The 20,851-nt window shown below is 43.0% G+C and overlaps 1 protein-coding gene and 1 long non-coding RNA gene across 3 annotated transcripts in view; one reads left to right on the top strand and one right to left on the bottom strand.

The window, feature by feature from the left end:
• The window catches only part of mfsd1l (major facilitator superfamily domain containing 1-like), a 55,673-nt gene that overhangs the window by 15,377 nt on the left and 19,445 nt on the right, over positions 1-20,851 (top strand). The window contains exon 13 of one of the 2 annotated variants that reach the window (XM_083547257.1): positions 2,109-2,474. The exons of the other annotated variant lie outside the window; for it this stretch is intronic. Within the exon in view, the coding sequence (XP_083403383.1) occupies positions 2,109-2,144 (36 nt within the window). The 3' untranslated portion in view covers positions 2,145-2,474. Of the gene's footprint in view, positions 1-2,108; positions 2,475-20,851 lie in introns of those variants that run through there. 2 annotated transcript variants of the gene reach the window in all.
• On the bottom strand, positions 18,979-19,915 carry LOC310730703. The gene is made up of 3 exons (XR_014534920.1): positions 19,718-19,915; positions 19,607-19,662; positions 18,979-19,525 (listed from the first exon to the last, which is right to left on the bottom strand). It is a non-coding gene; the product is annotated as an uncharacterized lncRNA (long non-coding RNA).

A 20,851-nucleotide genomic window follows, 5' to 3' on the forward strand; every position in this document is an offset into this window, starting at 1 on the left:
TCATTACACTTATTTGTCTGTTCGTCCGGCAAACAGACAGTATAATTTTATATTAATTCTATAAAAGAGGTATCTCCCTGGCCAAGAAAGACGTAACCCCCCCTTTTACTTTATACCGTAAATTAAATAAAATGAAATAGAGCATGTAGTTCAGACCTGATGTTGCAGGAACTTCATTTATGGAACGTACTCAGAGACGATCTCTTATGAAAAATACGGCGTTTAATGAATGAGACAAACACAACATAAAACTAACAACACAAACAAACAAACAAAAAGAAAAAAAAGAAAATTAAAATTAAAATAAAATAAAATAAAAAAAAAGTTGAAATTAGGGAAGGAGGAAGAGAAAGGAAAGGAAGAAGGAGATAAAGAAAGAAAAGGCAGCTTAGTTCAAATGAATCACATCCTAACTGAGAAATCGTCACGGAAATTTAAATTCGCCTTAATATTAAGGGGTTCAAACTTAACACGCATCTAAATTAGTTGGTAAACCGGTTACTTGCATTGACTTGTTGCACAAAAGTCAGGATGCGGTAGACAAAAGAATCTTGGACGAGTCAGTTAGGATGGAGTCAGATGTTCTTCCAGCTTCTCCTGAAGATCAGAGCAGTTGGTGTTTTGAAGATAAAGCTTGCTGGAAGATCTCAAAAGAGATTTTAGATCTCGTCCCGAAGAGTCACTGCTGAGCTGTTCGAAGCGTCCGACTCTCCGGGCCATCGGGCCCCCGGGCCCCGGGGGTCCGAGCCTTTCCGGTCGAGCCGAGTGAGCGAGTTGCTCTCTTGACTGAACTCTGACTGAAGCCCACCCATCCTTGGGGGAATGGCCAGTGCTATGGCCTGAAATTTTGGAGGGGAAAACTTCCTTTGTTCATGCATCTGTGGGCATGGTTTCCGGGATATACTTGCTTTTGGAGGACTTTGAAGTTTTATTCAAAGTGAATTAAGACGGTATGGTACATTTCATGATCAAATAAAATGCACGATTGTTTGAAAAATAAAGAAACAGATAATTTTGCGGTCATTTGGATCCTAAACATGAAAAGGAATGACAGTATAAGGCAGAGGTACATTAACTTACAGAGGTCAGAAATTAACTGATGTTAATACAATGTTGTATTCTGAGAAATAAAATGCACCCTTGTCAGGAAAGTAAAGAACAGATAATTCTAAGTCAGTCAAGCCTTAAGAAGAGAAGAGACAACATTTAACACAGAGTTATATTGCTAAACATTTTAAAGTTTAAATATTATTGATGTAGAGTTAAACACTTGCTTTATTAATAGTAGAAGATACAAACAAGATGTATGTTTGTATCCTGTGAAGTGGGACATTCTATTTATTATTTAATTAATAAAAGAATGCTCCCTTTTGGTGTGTGTGTGTCTGCATATGTGTGTGTGTCACAAACAGACGTACTGGGGCCGAGTTCCGAGAGTGAATTGTTTTATGGTCTGAGGGTCGCTGTGAATTCAACCAGAGGGACCAGGGGAGTTATCTGGCTTTCGGGGTGGTGTGTGTGTGTGTGTGTGTGAGGGTCAAACAGAATATCTGCAAAGGGGGTTATCTGTCTTGTGGTAAAATCGAAACGTTCTGGAGCCGGTCGTGTGTGTTTGTCACAAGCAGCCATGCTGGATTAAGTTTCGAGTTTGGATTGTTTCATGAGTTTTATGACTTTATTGTTTAATGGGTCCCGGTAAACTAAACAAGAGTTTAGGAATTGGTCCTGTTTAGTGTCTTCGGAGGGGGAGTGTGACACTTTACTCACTACTCAATAGACCTTACTAACTATACACTACTCACTATACCTTACTCACTACTCACTACACCTTACTAACTACACAAATACTCACTATACACTACTCACTACACCTTACTAACTACAGCTTACTCACTATGCACTACTCACTAAAGTAAGGTGTAGTGAGTAGTGAGTAAGGTGTAGTGAGTAATGTATAGTGAGTATTTGTGTAGTTAGTAGTGTAAAGTTAGTAAGGTCTATTGAGTAGTGAGTAAGATGTAGTGAGTAAGGTGAAGTGCTGTAACTGCTGTAACTGCTCCACTGCTATGCAGATGACACTCAACTAATCTTTTCTTTCCCTCCATCAGATACCACAGCTTCCGCTCGGATCTCGGCATGCTTGACAGACATATCTTCATGGATGAGTGCTCACCAACTGAAACTCAACTCCAGCAAAACAGAACTGCTGGTCATCCCAGGTGATTTATCTCCAGGTCAAGATCTCCAAATAACACTTCATGACTCTCTGCTCTCCCCTTCAGCCACTGCCCGTAACCTCGGGGTAACTATGGACAATCAACTGTCTTTCCTCCCACATGTCGCTAATGTGGCTCGTTCCTGTCGATTTTTTCTTTACAACATCCAAAGGATTTGACCATTTCTGTCCACACAGGCTGCCCAGGTGCTTGTTCAGTCTCTTGTCATTTCAAGATTTGACTACTGCAGCTCTCTGCTGGCAGGTCTTCCCCTGAACGCTATTCGTCCACTGCAAATGATCCAAAATCATCTTCTCTGTTCTGGCACCGAGGTGGTGGAATGAACTTCCCCTAGAAGTCCGTACAGCAGAGTCCCTGCTATCTTTTACAGACGATTGAAGACTTTCATCTTCCTGAAACACTTAAATTAGCACTTTCAAAGTTTGCTTTGTAGAATTCAAGATTTATATTTATATTTATGTTTGTAATCTTGTGTAAAGTGTAGATTTATTCATTACAAGAAACTCAAAGCACTTTTGTACGTCACTCTGGATAATGGCGTCTGCTAAATGCCGCAAATGTAAATGTTAGTGTAAAGTAAATATTGTGTAGTGAGTAAGATGTAGTGAGTAGTGAGTAAGGTGTAGTGAGTAAGCTGTAGTGAGTAGTGAGTACTGTGTAGAGAGTAGTGTATAGTGAGTAAGCTGTAGTGAGTATTGTGTAGAGAGTAGTGTATAGTGAGTAAGGTGTAGTTAGTAAGATGTAGTAAGTAGTTTAAAGTTAGTAAGGTGTAGTGAGTAGTGAGTAAGGTGTAGTGGGTAAGATGTAGTAAGTAGTTTAAAGTTAGTAAGGTGTAGTGAGTAGTGAGTAAGGTGTAGTGAGTAAGATGTAGTAAGTAGTTTAAAGTTAGTAAGGTGTAGTGAGTAGTGAGTAAGGTGTAGTGAGTAGTTTAAAGTTAGTAAGGTGTAGTGAGTAGTGAGTAAGGTGTAGTGAGTAGTTTAAAGTTAGTAAGGTGTAGTGAGTAGTGAGTAAGGTGTAGTGAGTAAGATGTAGTATGTAGTTTAAAGTTAGTAAGGTGTAGTGAGTAGTGAGTAAGGTGTAGTGAGTAAGATGTAGTAAGTAGTTTAAAGTTAGTAAGGTGTAGTGAGTAGTGAGTAAGGTGTAGTGAGTAAGATGTAGTAAGTAGTTTAAAGTTAGTAAGGTGTAGTGAGTAGTGAGTAAGGTGTAGTGAGTAAGATGTAGTAAGTAGTTTAAAGTTAGTAAGGTGTAGTGAGTAGTGAGTAAGGTGTAGTGAGTAAGATGTAGTAAGTAGTTTAAAATTAGTAAGGTGTAGTGAGTAGTGAGTAAGGGGTAGTGAGTAAGATGCGAGTATTCTGTGGTGAGCAAGGTGAAGTGAGTATGGTGTAGTGAGTAGTGAGTAAGGTGTAGTGAGTAAATTGTAGTGACTAATGAATAAGGTGTAGTTAGTAGAAAGTAAGGTGTAGTGGATAGTAAAGTAAGATATAGTGAGTAGTAAGGTGTATAGAGTAAGGTGTGAGTAAGGTGTAGTGAGTAAGCTGTAGTGAGTATTGTGTAGAGAGTAGTGTATAGTGAGTAAGGTGTAGTTAGTAAGGTGTAGTAAGTAGTTTAAAGTTAGTAAGGTGTAGTGAGTAGTGAGTAAGGTGTAGTGAGTAAGATGTGAGTATTCTGTGGTGAGCAAGGTGAAGTGAGTATGGTGTAGTGAGTAAGATGTAGGAGTGTTTATAGCTGTTATAACTTTTAATAACACAAACAGACTTAGTTCATAAACGGTAATTTTAACAATAAGTGACTGTGTAATTGCTGTGGGAGGAGGGATGACAAGAGACAGGAACTGAAGCTCCACCCGTCTGGTGAAGTCCCCTCCAGACACTAATGTGTTTTAGTGTTAACAATAAACAAAAACATGAAAGTGTTTGTGAGGAACACCTGCTCAGAAACAGGTATGCTTCTGACATCATCATCATCATCATCATCATCAGCAGACACACACACACACACACACACACACACACACACACACACACACACACCTGCTCAGAAACAGGTATGCTTCTGACATCATCATCATCATCATCACCCCACACACACACACACACACACACACACACACCCACACACACACACACACCTGCTCAGAAACAGGCACGCTTCTGACATCATTACCATCATCACCAGACACACACACATGATGGAGATGATGATGATGGTGGAAATGATGGTGGTTGTGGTGATGATGGTGATAATGATGAAGATGATGGAGGAGATAATGATGGTAATAATGGTGGAGATGATGGAGAAGATGACGGTGGAGGTGATGATTGTAATAATTCAAGTCAAGTCAAGTTTATTTGTATAGCGCTTTTCACAACAGACATTGTCTCAAAGCAGCTTTACAGAAAACAACAGTGAAGGTGAATGGTGTGTGTTTGTCCCTGATGAGCAGCCGTGGTGACTGTGGAAAGGAAAAACTCCCTTAGATGTTATGAGGAAGAAACCTTGAGAGGAACCAGACTCAAAGGGGAACCCATCCTCATTTGGGTGACATCAAGAGTTTGATCATAAATCTTTCAACAATACAGAACACTGGAGAGTGAGAACTAACATGAGTACTGGAGTATAAGATTATAAGTAAATGTTCTTTCTACAGTCTTTGGTATAAAAGTAGGAGCTACTAAGCTCAACATTTGTGATCATCACAGATCCAGCATCAGCTTCTCCATGCCAGAGCCTTTAAACACTTCAGGAGGTCCAATGTCAAAACTCCACACATGTAGTGGGATCCAAATGGCACTGGTACGTCTCTAGATGTTTGCGAGTTCGGCATCTACTTTTTTAAAGTCCATAGTCTTCATGAGGTGGGACGTGACTGGAGCTGGAGGAACCTCAGGATGCCTCGGGATGGGGAGAGAAAGAGAAGCAGTGGAGAGGAATTAGCGTAGCTGCTGTTCATGATATTAACAGCACAAGTTGATAATGTGCATGTGATCAGATGTTCTGGAGCACAAGGTTATGATGTGATGTGTGTTATGTGTAGAACTCGCTAAAAACATACGTCTTTAATCTGCACTTAAACTGGGAGAGTGTGTCTGAACCCCGAACACTGTCAGGAAGACTGTTCCAGAGTTTAGGAGCTAAATGTGAGAATGATCTACCACCTTTAGTGGACTTTGCTATTCTAGGAACTACTAGAAGCCCAGAGTTTTGAGATCTGAAGGAGCATAATGGATTGTAGCGTGTTAGAAGACTGGAGAGATACATGGGAGCCAAACAGAGGTGGCAAAAGTACACACATCCTTTACTTAAGTAGAAGTACAGATACTCATGTTTAAAATACACGGGTAAAAGTTGAAGTACTGATTAAACTTTTTTACTCAACTGAAAGAAAAAGAAGTCTCGGCTCTGACATGTACTTAAGTAAAAAGTTGTTTGTGTCGCCATTATGAGGGAAAAACCCACAAAACGCCACCTAGAGGGTTAATTGTGTAAAAAATGGCGGATTTTCTGTTTGATTTGAGACTTGGCGCATAAATAAAACACAAATTTACTGATTAAAAATATTTTTATCTGGAGTTTAATCATTTATTTTACATCTAAGTAAAGAAGGGACGTCGTGGATAAATGTATTTTTTCCCGAAGGTTTTAATTTTGCCTCTTTTATATTTAGAAATGTATTTAACCCAGCCATTAGGGGGGCACAAGCCAGTGCACTCTTAGTGCCGGTCCCAAGCCCGGGTAAATGGGGAGGGTTGCGTTAGGAAGGGCATCCAGCGTAAAACATGTGCCAAATCAAATATGCGGATCACAAATGAGAATTTTATACCGGATCGGTCGAGGCCCGGGTTAACAACGACCGCCACAGGTATCGTTAGCCGACAGGGTACCGGTGGAAATTGGGCTACTGTTGGCCGAAGGAGGAGAAGGAGAGGAGGAAGGCGTCTACAGAGACGGCAGGAAAAGGAGCAGTGTAGGAGAGTAGAGGTTCGGGTTGGTACTTTAAATGTTGGTACTATGACGGGTAAAGGGAGAGAGATAGCTGATATGATGGAGAGGAGAAAGGTAGATGTGTTGTGTGTTCAGGAGACCAAGTGGAAAGGGAGTAAGGCCAGGAACATTGGAGGTGGGTTTAAACTGTTTTATCATGGTGTGGATGGGAAGAGAAATGGTGTAGGGGTGATTCTGAAGGAAGCGTACAGTAAGAGTGTAGTGGAGGTGAAGAGAGTTTCTGATAGGGTGATGATCGTGAAGGTGGAAGTTGAAGGGATGATGATAAATGTCATCAGTGCCTATGCTCCACAAGTTGGCTGTGAGATGGAGGAGAAAGAAAGATTCTGGAGTGAATTAGATGAAGTGGTAGATGATGTACCTAGGAAAGAACGATTGGTGATTGGGGCAGACTTTAATGGGCATGTAGGTGAAGGGAACAGAGGTGATGAGGAGGTGATGGGTAGGTATGGTTTTAAGGAGAGGAATGTGGAAGGGCAGATGGTGGTAGATTTTGCTAAAAGGATGGAAATGGCAGTGGTGAACACGTATTTTAAGAAGAAGGAGGATCATAGGGTGACGTATAAGAGTGGAGGAAGGTGCACACAGGTGGATTATCTTCTGTGTAGGAGATGCAACCTAAAGGAGATTGGAGACTGTAAGGTGTTGGCGGGGGACAGTGTAGCTAGACAGCATCGGATGGTGGTCTGTAGGATGGTTTTGGAGGCGAAGAAGAAGAGGAGGAAAGTAAGGTTTGAAAGAAGAATAAGATGGTGGAAACTGAAGGAGGAAGAGTGTAGTGTGAGGTTCAGGGAAGAGGTCAGACAGGGGCTTGGTGGTGGTGAAGAGGTGCCGGATGATTGGGCAACTACTGCAGGAGTGATGAGGGAGGCAGCTAGAAAAGTACTTGGTGTGACATCTGGAAATAGAAAGCAAGACAAGGAGACGTGGTGGTGGAATGAGGAAGTGCAGGAGAGCATTAGGGGAAAGAGATTGGCAAAACAGAAGTGGGATCGACAGAGTGATGAGAAGAGAAGGCAGGAGTACAAGGAGATGCGGCAGCAGGTTAAAAGGGATGTGGCGAAAGCCAAGGAAAAGGCATATGAGGAACTGTACAAGAGGTTGGACACTAAGGAAGGAGAAAAGGATTTATACCGATTGGCCAAGCAGAGGGACCGAGCTGGGAAGGATGTACTGCAAGTTAGAGCAATAAAGGATGGAGAGGGAAATGTGTTGACTAGTGAGGAGAGTGTGTTGAGAAGATGGAGGGAGTATTTTGAGCAGCTGATGAATGAGGAAAATCAGAGAGAGAGAAGGTTGGAGGATGTGGAGTTGGTGAAGCAGGATGTAGATAGGATTAGTAAGGAGGAAGTGAGAGCAGCGATTAAGAGGATGAAGAATGGAAAGTCGGTTGGACCAGATGACATACCGGTAGAAGCGTGGAGATGTTTAGGAGAGATGGCAGTGGAGTTTTTAACCAGATTGTTTAACAGGATTCTGGAAGGTGAGAAGATGCCTGAGGAATGGAGAAGGAGTGTGCTGGTACCGATCTTTAAGCATAAGGGAGATGTGCAGACCTGCAGTAACTACAGGGGAATTAAGTTGATCAGTCACACCATGAAGTTATGGGAAAGAGTAGTGGAAGCCAGGCTGAGAGAAGAGGTGACCATCTGTGAGCAACAGTATGGTTTCATGCCGAGGAAGAGCACCACAGATGCCTTATTTGCTTTGAGGATGTTGATGGAGAAGTATAGAGAAGGACAGAAGGAGCTGCATTGTGTATTTGTGGATTTAGAGAAAGCGTACAAAAGGGTGCCGAGAGAGGAGTTGTGGTATTGTATGAGGAAGTCAGGTGTGTCAGAGAAGTATGTGAGGGTGGTGCAGGACATGTATGAGGACAGTGTGACGGCAGTAAAGTGTGCAGTAGGTACGACAGACTGGTTCAGGGTGAAGGTTGGACTGCATCAAGGATCGGCCCTGAGCCCTTTCCTGTTTGCAGTGGTGATGGACAGGTTGACGGACGAGGTCAGACAGGAGTCTCCCTGGACTATGATGTTTGCAGATGATATTGTGATTTGTGGTGAGAGTAGAGAGCAGGTTGAGAAGAGCCTGGAAAGGTGGAGATATGCGCTGGAGAGAAGGGGAATGAAAGTCAGTAGGAGTAAGACACAGTACATGTGTGTGAATGGGAGGGAGGGCAGTGGAGTGATGCGGTTGCAGGGAGAAGAGGTGGAGAAGGTGGAGGAGTTCAGGTACCTGGGGTCAACAGTGCAAAGTAATGGAGAGTGTGTTAGGGAAGTAAAGAAAAGAGTGCAGGCAGGGTGGAGTGGGTGGAGAAGAGTGATAGCAGGAGTGATTTGTGATAGAAGAGTATCTGCAAGAATGAAAGGGAAAGTTTATGGGACTGTGGTGAGACCTGCGATGTTGTATGGATTAGAGACAGTGGCATTGAGTAAAAAACAGGAGGTGGAGCTGGAGGTAGCAGAGCTGAAGATGTTGAGGTTTTCGTTGGGAGTGACGAGGATGGACTGGATTAGAAATGAGTTTATTAGAGGGACAGCACATGTAGGATGTTTTGGTGACAAGGTGAGGGAGGCGAGATTGAGATGGTTTGGACATGTGCAAAGGAGGGACATGAATTATATTGGTAGAAAAATGCTGAAGATGGAGCCACCAGGTAGGAGGAAAAGAGGAAGGCCAAGGAGGAGGTTCATGGATGTGGTGAGGGAAGACATGCAGGTAGTTGGTGTAAAAGAGGCAGATATAGAGGACAGGGTGGTATGGAGACGGATGATCCGCTGTGGCGACCCCTAATGGGAGCAGCCAAAAGAAGAAGAAGAAGATATTTAGAAATGTATTTATGTATTTACATTTTTTTTTATAAAAACATTTAGTGCTGTTTACAATAATTTTAATTTTGACAGCCAAATATATATATTAATACAAAACGAATTAAAAATGTTGTTACCTAATGAATGTATCCAGGCTGAAGATCCACATATAGAACACAAGCAGAGAAAAGATGATGATGATCATGAATGTGTCTGTTCTCAGTCATGTTCTCATCACTGACTCCCTCTGTCTCATCCACATTAACCCCAAACTTCTTACTGCCTTCTGCCTGCTGATTCTTATCTTCGTAAACTAGTCTACATCTGTGGTGAGTGAGGGTCAGGACTTTATACACCAGCGGATTGAAAAAGACGCGCAGTAACAGGAAATCAGTTGTTCGGCTGAAATCAGCGCGCAGTGAAAATAAAAAATATATTTCACCAAATCAGTGGATTAAAACTAAAGTAAGAGCCGGTTTTGAAAATGTAAGAAGTAAAAAGTATAGATATTTGTGTAAAAATTTAATGAGTAAAAGTAAAAAGTTGTCTAAAAAATAAATAGTGGAGTAAAAAACTGATACCTGAAAAATCTACTGAAGTACAGTAACAAAGTATTTGTACTCCGTTACTTCCCACCTCTGGAGCCAAACCATTTAGTGCTTTATAAGTGAGTAGCAGTAGTTTGTAGTCTATTCGAAACTTAACCGGAAGCCAATGTAGGGACGATAGGATTGGGGTTATATGATCATATTTTCTTGACCTTGTGAGAACTCTTGCTGCCGCATTCTGTACTAACTGAAGCTTGTTTATTAATGATGCAGGACATCCACCTAGTAATGCATTACAGTAGTCTATTCTGGAGGTCATAAACGCATGGACGAGCTTCTCTGCATCAGATATAGATAACATATTTCTTATCTTAGCAATATTTCTAAGGTGAAAGAAGCTGTTTTTGTAACTTGGTTGATATGATTTTTAAAAGACAAGTTCGTGTCTAAAATAACTCTCAGGTCTTTTACTGTTGAACTAGTGGTTACAGAACATCCGTCTAAATGCAGGCTGAGATGCTGGGGCTTCTGTGTACTGGTTTTTGGGCCGATGAGCAAAATCTCCGTTTTATCAGAATTTAAAAGTAGAAAGTTATGAGTCATCCAATCTCTTATTTCCTTAACACACTCAGTTATCCGAGTTAATTAAGCGTATCCCCTGGTTTAGATGAGATGTATAGCTGAGTATCATCAGCATAACAATGGAAGCTAATTCCATGCCTTCTAATAATATTTACTAAGGGAAGCATGTACATTGTAAAGAGCAGGGGTCCTAGAACTGAACCTTGTGGCACGCCATAGTTCACTAGCATTAGCCTGGATAGCTCTCCATTTAAATCTACGAAATGGTAACAATCGGATTTAAACCAGCTTAATGCCTGTCCCTGAATGCCGATGTAATTCTGTAAGCGATCTAGGAGAAGATCATGGTCTATAGGGTCGAACGCAGCACTAAGATCTCGTAAAACTAACAGAGAGATTAAGCCTTGGTCTGAAGCTAAGAACAGGTCATTAGTGATTTTAACTAGGGCAGTTTCTGTGCTATGATGGAGCCTGAAACCTGAAATTTGAAATTGGTCTGTAATTCGATAGCGTGTTTGGATCCAGATTAGTTTTTTTAATGAGGGGCTTAATAACTGCTAACTTGAGGGGTTTAGGGACGTGACCTAAAGATAATGAGTTAATAATATTCAGAAGAGACTCACCAGCTGTATGGAACACTTCCTTTAGTAGATTAGTTGGAATGGGATCTAACTGACATGTTGTTGATTTAGCTTTGAAAATAACATTATACAGCTCTTCCTGTCCTATACATGTAAAACAGTGTAGTTGTGGAGTTGTAGGCGAGATAATGTCAGGAGATGCTGTCAGAGGTTGAACTGCCACAATTGTTTTTCTAATGTTATCTATTTTTTCAGTGAAGAAATTCATAAAGTCTTCACTACTAAACTGTGATGGAACACATTTTTCAGATCCCTGATTTGTTGTTAATTTAGCGACTGTACTGAAAAGGAACCTGGGATTGTTTTTGTTATTTTCTATGAGTTTGCTCAGGTGTTCAGCTCTAGCAGCTTTTAGCGCCTGTCTGTAGCTAAGCATACTGTCTTTATACGCAATTCTAAATACCTCCAATTTAGTTTTCCTCCATTTTCTCTCCAGATTACGTGTTGTTCTCTTCAGGGCATGCGTATGACTATTATACCAAGATGCAGGTGTTTGTTCTCTAACCTTTTTAAACTGGATGGGGGCAACAGTGTCTAATGTGCTAGTGAGGATAAGGTCTATGTTGTTAACCATTTCATCAAGATGATCAGCAGTTATGGGTTTAATGTGAAACTGAGATAAATCAGGCAGGTTATTTATGAATCTGTCCTTAGTGGTTGGAATAATAGTCCTACCAAGTCGATAACGTGGTGAAACACGGCTAATCTGCTCTACCGGTAGTGTGTACAGTAGGAGATAATGGTCTGTGATGTCATCACTCTGAGTAAAATATCTATACCAGTGATTTCTGCTCCATGGGATATTATTAAGTCTAGTGTGTGGTTAAAGCGATGAGTTGGTCTGGTGACGTTTTTTTGAACCCCAAAAGAGTTTAATAAATCAACAATAATGGTGGAGATGATGAAGAAGATTTTGATGGTGATAATGGTGGGGATGATGGAGGAGATGAAAAAAAAAGGTGGAGGTGATGTGGTGTTGATGATGGTGATAATGGTGGAGGTGATGATTGTGGTGGTGGTGATGATGATGATGATAGTGGAGATGATGATGGATGAGATGATGATGCTGGTGGAGGTGATGGCATTGGTGATGATGGTGATAATGGTTTAGGTAATGATAGTGGTGGTGGTGATGATAGTGGAGATAATGGTGAAGATGATGATGATGATAGTGGAGATGATGGTGATAATGGTGAAGATGATAATGATGGAGGAGATGATGGTGGTGGTGATGGTGATAATGGTGGTGATAATAATGGTGGTGGTGATGATGGTGGTGATGACAATTATAATGGTGGAGATGGTGGTGATGGTGGTAATGATAACGATGATGATGATGGTGGAGATAAAGATGGTGGTGATGATGGTTTGGATCATTTGCAGTGGACGAATAGCGTTCAGAGGAAGGCCTGCCAGCAGAGTTCAATTCAATTCATTTTTATTTGTAAAGCGCTTTTAACAATGAACATTGTCTCAAAGCAGCTTTACACAGATAAGGTGGTGATTAAACGTAAATATGTTCTTTGTAAGTATGTTTGTCCCTGATGAGCAACTTTGGCAAGGAAAAACTCCCCGAGATGGCATAAGGAAGAAACCTTGAGAGGAACCAGACTCAAGAGGGAACCCATCCTCATCTGGGTTGCACCAAATGTCCATTTAAAGCAGATATACAATGCTGCAGGGTACAGTGATGATGATCAGAAGCAAACTGCACTCCCGAGTCAGTGCAGCAGACCGCCGACACCTACTACAGTCCAATCCATCCTCAAAGCACCCGTTCTACTCCGGAATTACATGGAACCACCCAAGGTGTTGATGAGAGACCGTCCAAAGCTGCACAGAAGTGTGAAGATCCACGGAGGGGAGAGGGGCAGGAACAGTGGTCACTGGAGCCTCAGGAGCATGTTTAACTCGACCGAGAGAGAGAGAAAGAGAGAGAGAGAGAGAGAGAGAGAGAGAGAGAGAGAGAGAGAGAGAGAGAGAGAGGGGAACGTGTGAACGTGAGGGGACGACAGCATACAAATATACCAGTTCACCAAACACTCTATATCCATGCTCCCTCCAGATCTGCTCCTTTACCTAAGAAAAATCTACTGATAAAAGGCTTGACTAAATAAATAAGTTTTCAACCTCGACACTGAGACTGTGTCTAAGTCCCGAACACTGGTTGGAAGGCTGTTCCATAACTGTGGGGCTTTATAAGAGAAAGATCTGCCCCCTGCTGTAGTCTTCATTATTTGAGGAACCAACAGATAGCCAGCACCTTTAGATCTAAGTAGGCGTGGAGAATCATATTGGTTCAGAAGTTCACTCAGAAACCGTAGAGACCGTTAAGTGCTTTATACGTCAGTAGTAATATTTTATAATCAATGCGAGATTTGATTGGGAGCAGTGTAGACTGATTAAAACAGGGGTGATGTGGTCATATTTCCTAGATCTAGTGAGGACTCTTGCTCCTGCATTCTGAACTAACTGAAGCTTATTTCTGCACTTACTCCAACACCCAGACAGTAAAGCATTACAGTAGTCTAATCTAGAAGTAACAAAAGCATGAACTAATTTTTCTGCATCCTGTAACGACATCATATTTCAAATTTTAGCAATATTTCTAAGGTGAAAGAAGGAGATCCTGGTAATATTATTCACGTGAGACTCAAAGGAAAGACTCAAGTCAATAATCACACCAAGGTCTTTGACTGCTGTACACGCTGAAACAGAAACACCATCCAGAGATGCTACGTAATCGGAAAGTTTACTTCTAGCTGCATGTGGTCCTAGTAAAAGTACTTCCGTCTTATCTGAGTTGAGCAGAAGAAAGTTATTAAGCATCCACTGTCTAATGTCCTTTACACACTTCTCAACATTGTTAAGCTGATCTCTCTTATCTGGCTTTGCTGAAGTATACAGCCGTGTGTCATCAGCATAGCAATGGAAGCGAATTCCATGTTTATGAATGATTTCACCAAGAGGCAGCATATATAAAGAGAAAAGCAGTGGGCCTAAGACAGATCCTTGAGGAACACCAAACTTTACCTCATAGAGTGTGGAGAACTCACCATTTACATCAACAAACTGATAGCGATCAGTCAAATAAGACCTGAGCCAAGAGAGAGCTGTTCCCTTTATTCCAACAACGTTCTCAAGTCTAGCAAGCAGTATAGTTGTCAGGGATTCCCCTGCCACGCCTACCTCGGCTGCTGTCAGAGATTCACCCTGCCACGCCCTCCTCAGTAGCGGTCATGGTTCCTCATTATACTTTGCCTGCCAGGATCACCTGGAACTGGATGGGAGGACCCAAATGCAGGCTGTCACAGGGGTATGAAGAAAACAGGCCTTGATAAGAGTCACAGAGCAATAGGAAAAAAGGCAAAAACAAAGTCCAAAAAACAGTCTGGGGTCAAAAACACAGGCAAACAGGGCAATGCAGGGAAGACAAAAACCAAATCCAAAGGCACAATAATCCATACCGAAAGTCAAGTGCCAGCGGCGGACACAGCAGGTTTTAAGGCTACCTGCCACTGGGTAGAACGCCTTGGACGTCAGGAAAGGCCAGATGTAGCGTGGAGCGAGCCTCCAGGTGGCTGCCTCAAGCACTTTCTGCCTGATGTGATGAGGCATAGCGGTTCCCTTTGCGGAGGTCTGAGGCGGAGTGACGCCCTCTGTGGAGGTCTGGAGTGGAGCGGCGCCCTCGGCGGAGCGGCACCCTCGGCAGAGGTCTGAGGCGGAGCGGCACCCTCGGCAGAGGTCTGAGGCGGAGCGGCACCCTCGGCGGAGGTCTGAGGTGGAGCGGCGCCCTCGGTGGAGGTCTGAGGCGGAGCAGTGCCCTCAGCGGGACTCTGGAGCAATGCGGCGCCCTCGGCCGGACCCTGGAGCGGAGCAGTGCCCTCGGCGGGACTCTGAACAGGCTTGGGGGCATGCTCAGCAGGGCAGACAGGCTTGGTGGCATTCTCGGCAGGGCAGAAGAGATAGGTGACGTCCACAGTCAGGCAGGAAGGCTGAGGTTAAGAAGCCCCCACAGCAGAGCTCAGGGGCCAGAGGGAGCCATCTCAGAGGGTTATTTGAAACCATCTGGTTTGCAACCGGAAATACTCAGTTCTCTGCTGAGGGCCAAGCTTCAAAATTTCAACCGTCTTGGTTGGGTCCCTGAATTGCCGGTCTGCGGCAGAGCAAGCCCAACGCTGCAGTGCATCTGCTGAGTCCATCTTTTGGCCAGATTACTATATCAGGAAACTCTTGGGACACGGTGCACGGCCAGATTATTCTGTCAGTGAGCGTGGGTGTGACTGACTGAGTGAGGAACTGGATTGGAGGACCCAAATGCAGGATGTCACAGGGGTATGAAGAAAACAGGCCTTAAGAGTAAGCAGAGCAATAGCAAAGTCCAAAAACAGTCCAGGGTCGAAAACACAGGCAAACAGGGCGATGCAGGGAAGACAAAAACCAAATTTAAAAAACAGTCCTAAAATCTATAAACCGGAAACAATAAAGGGCAGAGCAGAATCACAAACCAAAAACAGTCCAGAGTTCAAACCAGAGCAGAGGCAGTGCAGAACAGGGTACAGAGTCACAATCAGGGTCAGGAACAGGTACAGGAACAGGATCCAGACCCAGAGCAGGCAGGGTGGCAAGAGTAATCCCAGGGACTATAGGAAGCCGGTGAGATAATCTAGCCCCGAACTAAAGTCTTTGGTGTCCTTAAATACCGGGAGGTGCGTGAAAAATGGCAAAATGGCCGCCGACACGGAAGTGCGCAATGCGGAACATATTGTCCTGTCCAACATTTAAGCATAAAAAGGAATAGAATTTAAGGATGAAAAAAAAGATAAAAAAACTATAAACTATAGAAAATATATGAAACTATATGTATATATATGGAAGTACAAATTAAAGTGATTTAGTGATTGTCCTTAAAGTGTCCATGTGCAGTGTGATGTCATATAAAGTGACACTGTACTGTTCAAGTCCAGAGTTAAAGTGTAATAGTGCAAAAAAAAGTTGTGCAGAAATGAGTGAAGATGGAGAGAGAGGTCCAGTACTAGATCCTGGGTGTTTCCTGGTTTAAACTCCGAATGGCCTGCGGGAAGAAGCTCCTCCTCATTCTCTCTGTGTTTTGCTTTAAGGAGCGAAAGCGATTTCCTGAACGCAACAAAGAAAAGAGTCCATTGTTGGATGGCTGAGGTCCTTCACAATATTCCTGGCCTTGGTCCTGTGCCAAGTGCTTTAGGGAGCTTGGTGCAGATGGTACGTTCAGCTGAATGCACCACTCTCTGGAGAGCTCGCCTGTCCTTGACAGGTCCTGTGTGATGTGAACCTCTAGGTACTGGAAACTGTCCACTTTCTCCACTGGGGTCCCGGTGATGTTCAGCAGGTGGGATGGCCGCTCCTGCTTCATGCTGAAGTGCACTATACACTTCTTAGTCTTGCTGATGTGTAGGGAGAAGGTTGTTCTCCTGGCACCATCTCGCCAGGTTTTTAACCTCCTATAGGTAGGCCGTCTCATCATTGTTGGAGATCAGGCCCACCACAACAGTGTCATCAGCAAACTTGATGATGGTGGTGGAGTTGGAAGTGGCCACACAGTCATATGTGTACAGACATTGGACTGTAGTTGGACAGCTGACAGGGTGAAGGTCAGGTTTCTTAATTAGGGGGTTGATAACTGCAGTTTAAAGGATTTAGGTACATAACCAGTGATAATGGAAGAGTTTATTATTTTAAAACAGGTTCAATTTCCTCTGGAATGATCTGTTTGAGGAAACTTGTAGGTGAGGGATGGAGAATGCAGATTGATGATTTTGATGAGGAAATAAATGAAATGAAGTTGTTCTCTTGAATAGGAGTAAAACTTTGGAATTGATGGTCTGTTATAATGACTACTGTCTACAGAGTTATTTATAAAATAGTTTGGATTTATTTTAATCCTCTGGATGTGCGAAACTGTACCCTCAGTCCTTCCCTGAACTATGAGAGACAATTCATGAAAGAGGAGGCGCAAGCCTCCACACACAGACAGAAAGTCCTTGGACTCAATGCAAGCTCAAACGAAAGGACCATGAATCTGTAACGCACACCTTGGTAGGCGAAATGAAGAAATGTCATGTGCGGGGATAGATGCTTATATGGAAAAAAGCATCGCTTAGATTGATTAAGCAGAACCAATTGTTCTGCTTTATCGAACACACAAGAGAGCCGTGTAATAGCATTCTAAAATTTTATTTCCTTAAATGTTTGTTAAACATTCTGAGATCCAGAATAGGACAGAGAGAACCGTCCTTTTTCGGGACCAGGAAATAGCGAGAGTAAAAGCCCTGATTGCTTAGGTGCGGGGCTACTTCTGGAGGAGGGATCAGATTCTGAGATCTTTCAGAATGTGAATGGAGCTCTCGTCCGTGTGGGCAAAATAACTCTGTTGAAATGTGGGGGGGCCGTGGCAAACTGAAATCTGTAACCCCTCGTGATTGTGTGAATCACCCATTTGGGGGCTGAAACAGACAGCCAGCCTGTCACGTGACACCCAAGTGTCCCCACGGAGCCAGGTGGACTGTCGAGAGTCGATCCAGCGGGATCGCTCATTAATGGTGCAATGGCGCTATCTAGTGGTTCGAACTAGGGGCGACATGCAGGGGTCTGGAGAGAAAATCTGTCTCAGTAACAAATTTATCTGATTTGTTATCTTTTTTAATCTTTTTGTGTTTTGTGAAACACTGGGACTGTAACCTTTATTAAATTTGTGAGTGGAGTGTGAAGGGGGCTGTGTGGTAGCACTGCTTGCGCACTTTTTCTCACAGCCTTCCACTCTGGAACGGGAAAACGCACTCTGGATGACACGGGGAACAGTGAAGCCTGTGCGAAACTGAGATCGCCACTCACCGGGGAGGGGGGGCTGACCCCGCCAAAAGAGAGCCTCCGTCTTTTGAACGGGTAAACCTGGAGGGCAGAACAGGTGTCCGGAAGGCTGGTCGCTCATGCTCTCGACCGAAAACCCCCTGTGGCCGACCATCTTACCTGGTAGGACAGGCTTGGGTTGGGTAAGCAGCCAGCCCTGAGATGGGTTAAGGTATCTGGCGATGGGGGCTCAATATCAGGGGGGGTCACCCATGCCGGGACTCGCCATATCCTTAACCTCAAGCCCCGCAAGACCGTGTTTCAGATACTTAATATGTTTTGCACATGCAGGGAGGACGGGAAGAAGCTGCTTTCTAGGGCCGGGAGGAGGTCCCAGAAGCTTACCGTCATACATGTCTCTCTCCTGATCCGAAACATTCAGGAGAGCCGGCCATTCGATACTGAGGTGCTAGGCAATGACTACAATTTTCTGGGAGGTTGATAGCTTCCTGCACATGTTTAAAACCCATCCATATGTGACCGAATGAATGAGGTACGGGTGGTGATTGACACTCCTGACCACCAATCAGTAGCGAGCAGGCACTATTTAGAGCGGGTTGGTTTGAGCCTGGCATGCGTCACGTCCGTATCCTCCCCTTTTGCAGGTTGCTATAGTGATTTCAGCCTGTCTTTTCAGTGTGTGTCCCAGTTGGATGCTGTTTTGGATCTGTTTACTGCCCTCCCTGCAACAGGTTATTTGAAGGCTGCGTATCCTGAGCGGTGAATTGATTCTCAGGAACTCATCTATCCGCGTTTGGATCCTCCTTTTCGTCCTGGGCGATTATTGCTGCAATTTGGCTTTTCCTCCGCTGCGCGGCGAGTGAACAACCTCGGCTTACAACTATTTAAAAGGGGACTTCTGCTGCTGCCGTTTGGCTTTTGTGATGGTTTTAACTAGTATTTTCTGGCCTACTTTGGGGTGGAGCAATGTGCAATTATCGGGGCTGGCTTAAGGACGATGCGGCCGCTTCTTTGAGTCTTGCTTCCCTCAAACTTTTAATAAAGTTTTTTGTTGTTTTTCTTTTTAAGAGGTGTATATGGTGAACCATATTGTGCTTCGGTGACTGCCTATCGTATTAAGGTGGAATTGTGACCTTAATTCGCTTTTTCATTCATTTTGATCTGAGATTTATTTTGTTTTTGGTTTCTTTCAGGACCTGGGGTCCCACGGGTGAAAGTTCTTTGGTGGTGCTATTTCGACGTTTGCCGTGCGACACTTTTGAGGTGTACGAGTGGGTGCTCTGAGTTCAGGGTGAGGTGTGTACCTAGAAAATGAAATACACTTCTATATTGTAATAGACACACAACACAATTTAAACAACAATAACAGTTTACTAAAATGTGATGTCAAATAAAATATGGTGTAAATAGCTTTCAAAATCAAGTTCAGTTTTAAATGAAAAATATCATTAACATTTAATTATTATTCAAAAATGGCCACAAAACAAATAATAAAAGCCGGCAAAAGTAATGTAAACTTTACTCAGTCTACCAGTTGCAGGCCTGTACGTAGCTGGGGTTCGTAGAAACCAAACAAAATGGCTCCTTCACCACGAGGGCAACAAACGGAAAATAGTACCTTGTATGAAGTTTGTTTGCACACCGTGCACGGGTCAGACAGAATAAAAAGGGTCGATGTAAAACACAGACAAGAGCTTGGATGCTTCAAGGGATACTCCTTCACCACACGTATTCCCTACTAGTTGAGCTAGCTATCCGCCAGTCCATTAGCAAAGTCTCAGCACATGGCGCAGTAAACCACCACTTAAATCTCCGTTCATCAGAGGCGATGTCCACGTCTTTCTGATGTGTTTCCAACTCTGCACGGAAACTATCACTACACAGGGTTCGGGTTGAACACCTAATGAGCTTCGTTACACTAATTGAAGAACAGGTCGTACTTGTTAGTTCAGCAGCTCCGTTGTCTTACTCTCCCTCCTTTTCTCTCTCTCTCTCTCTCTCTCTCTCTCTCTCTCTCTCTCTCTCTCTCTCTCTCTCTCTCTCTCCCCCACACCGTGCGCGTGCGCACCCAGCATGCCTCATAACATGACACAAAAATTAATAAAACTTATAAACAAAATACAAGTTCTTTTTAAATAATCTTTACCAGCATATTTATATTATTTAAACAAAAAAGCATTTAACAAATAATTAAATGTTTTTAATTACTGTAACCTTATACAGGTGTCACGTGACCTTATTACACTAACACAATGTAACACTATACGCTGTAAGGCACTTAAACTACATACTGTAACAATACACACTGTAAAACTACACACACTGTAACACTATACACTGTGACACTGTATCACTACACACAGAGACACTGCACACGGTAACACACTTTGATGCACTAATACTACATACTGTAACAATACACACTATAACACACTAACACTGCAAATGGTAACACACACTACACACTAACACTACACACTGTGACACTTTATAGTATAAATATAATCTATAAATTAAATCAATAATTGTGTACAATATTTTATGTGTAGTGAATAAATACAGATCTTCTCACGCTGTGTCAGATTACGTGTGTGTGTGTGTGTGTGTGTGTGTGTGTGTGTATAGACTGTTTTACATCTGTTTACATTTCTCTGTTTACATTTTTCTGCTACTGTGCACCTTATTCTGTTACGACAGGTTTTACTGGCGGAGCTATTGTTGTTTTTATTTTTATATTTTGTGTATTTTGTATTGTCCTGCACTGTCCTGTGTTGTCTCGCACTGTCTTGTGATGTCTTTTGCACTGTTTGCACCAGTTGCACACATGCACTTTATGTGGCGAGGATCTTAGTTCCTGGCCCTGTGTTCTTCTGTTCTGTGACTGTTGTTTACTGTTGTTTTATGTTGTTTTATGTAGCACCTGGGTTCAGGAGGAACGTTGTCTCATTTCACTGTGTACTGCATCAGCTATACATGGTTGAATGACAATAAAAGCTTCTTGACTTGACTTGACTGAGGATGAAGACAGTAGGATGGTTGAGGAAGACCAGGTGCTGATGGTGGTCACTCAGATTGTCCACGTTCTCAACTTGGGCTCCAGAACATCGACATTGAGGAGGTCAGAGGTCACGTCCTGCTTTCACTTAAATGACCTTTAACCCTGATGATGGTCATTCATTGCACAA

This window comes from Silurus aristotelis (assembly GCF_946808225.1).
Source record: "Silurus aristotelis genome assembly, chromosome: 1".
Taxonomy (NCBI): Eukaryota; Metazoa; Chordata; class Actinopteri; order Siluriformes; family Siluridae; genus Silurus; species Silurus aristotelis.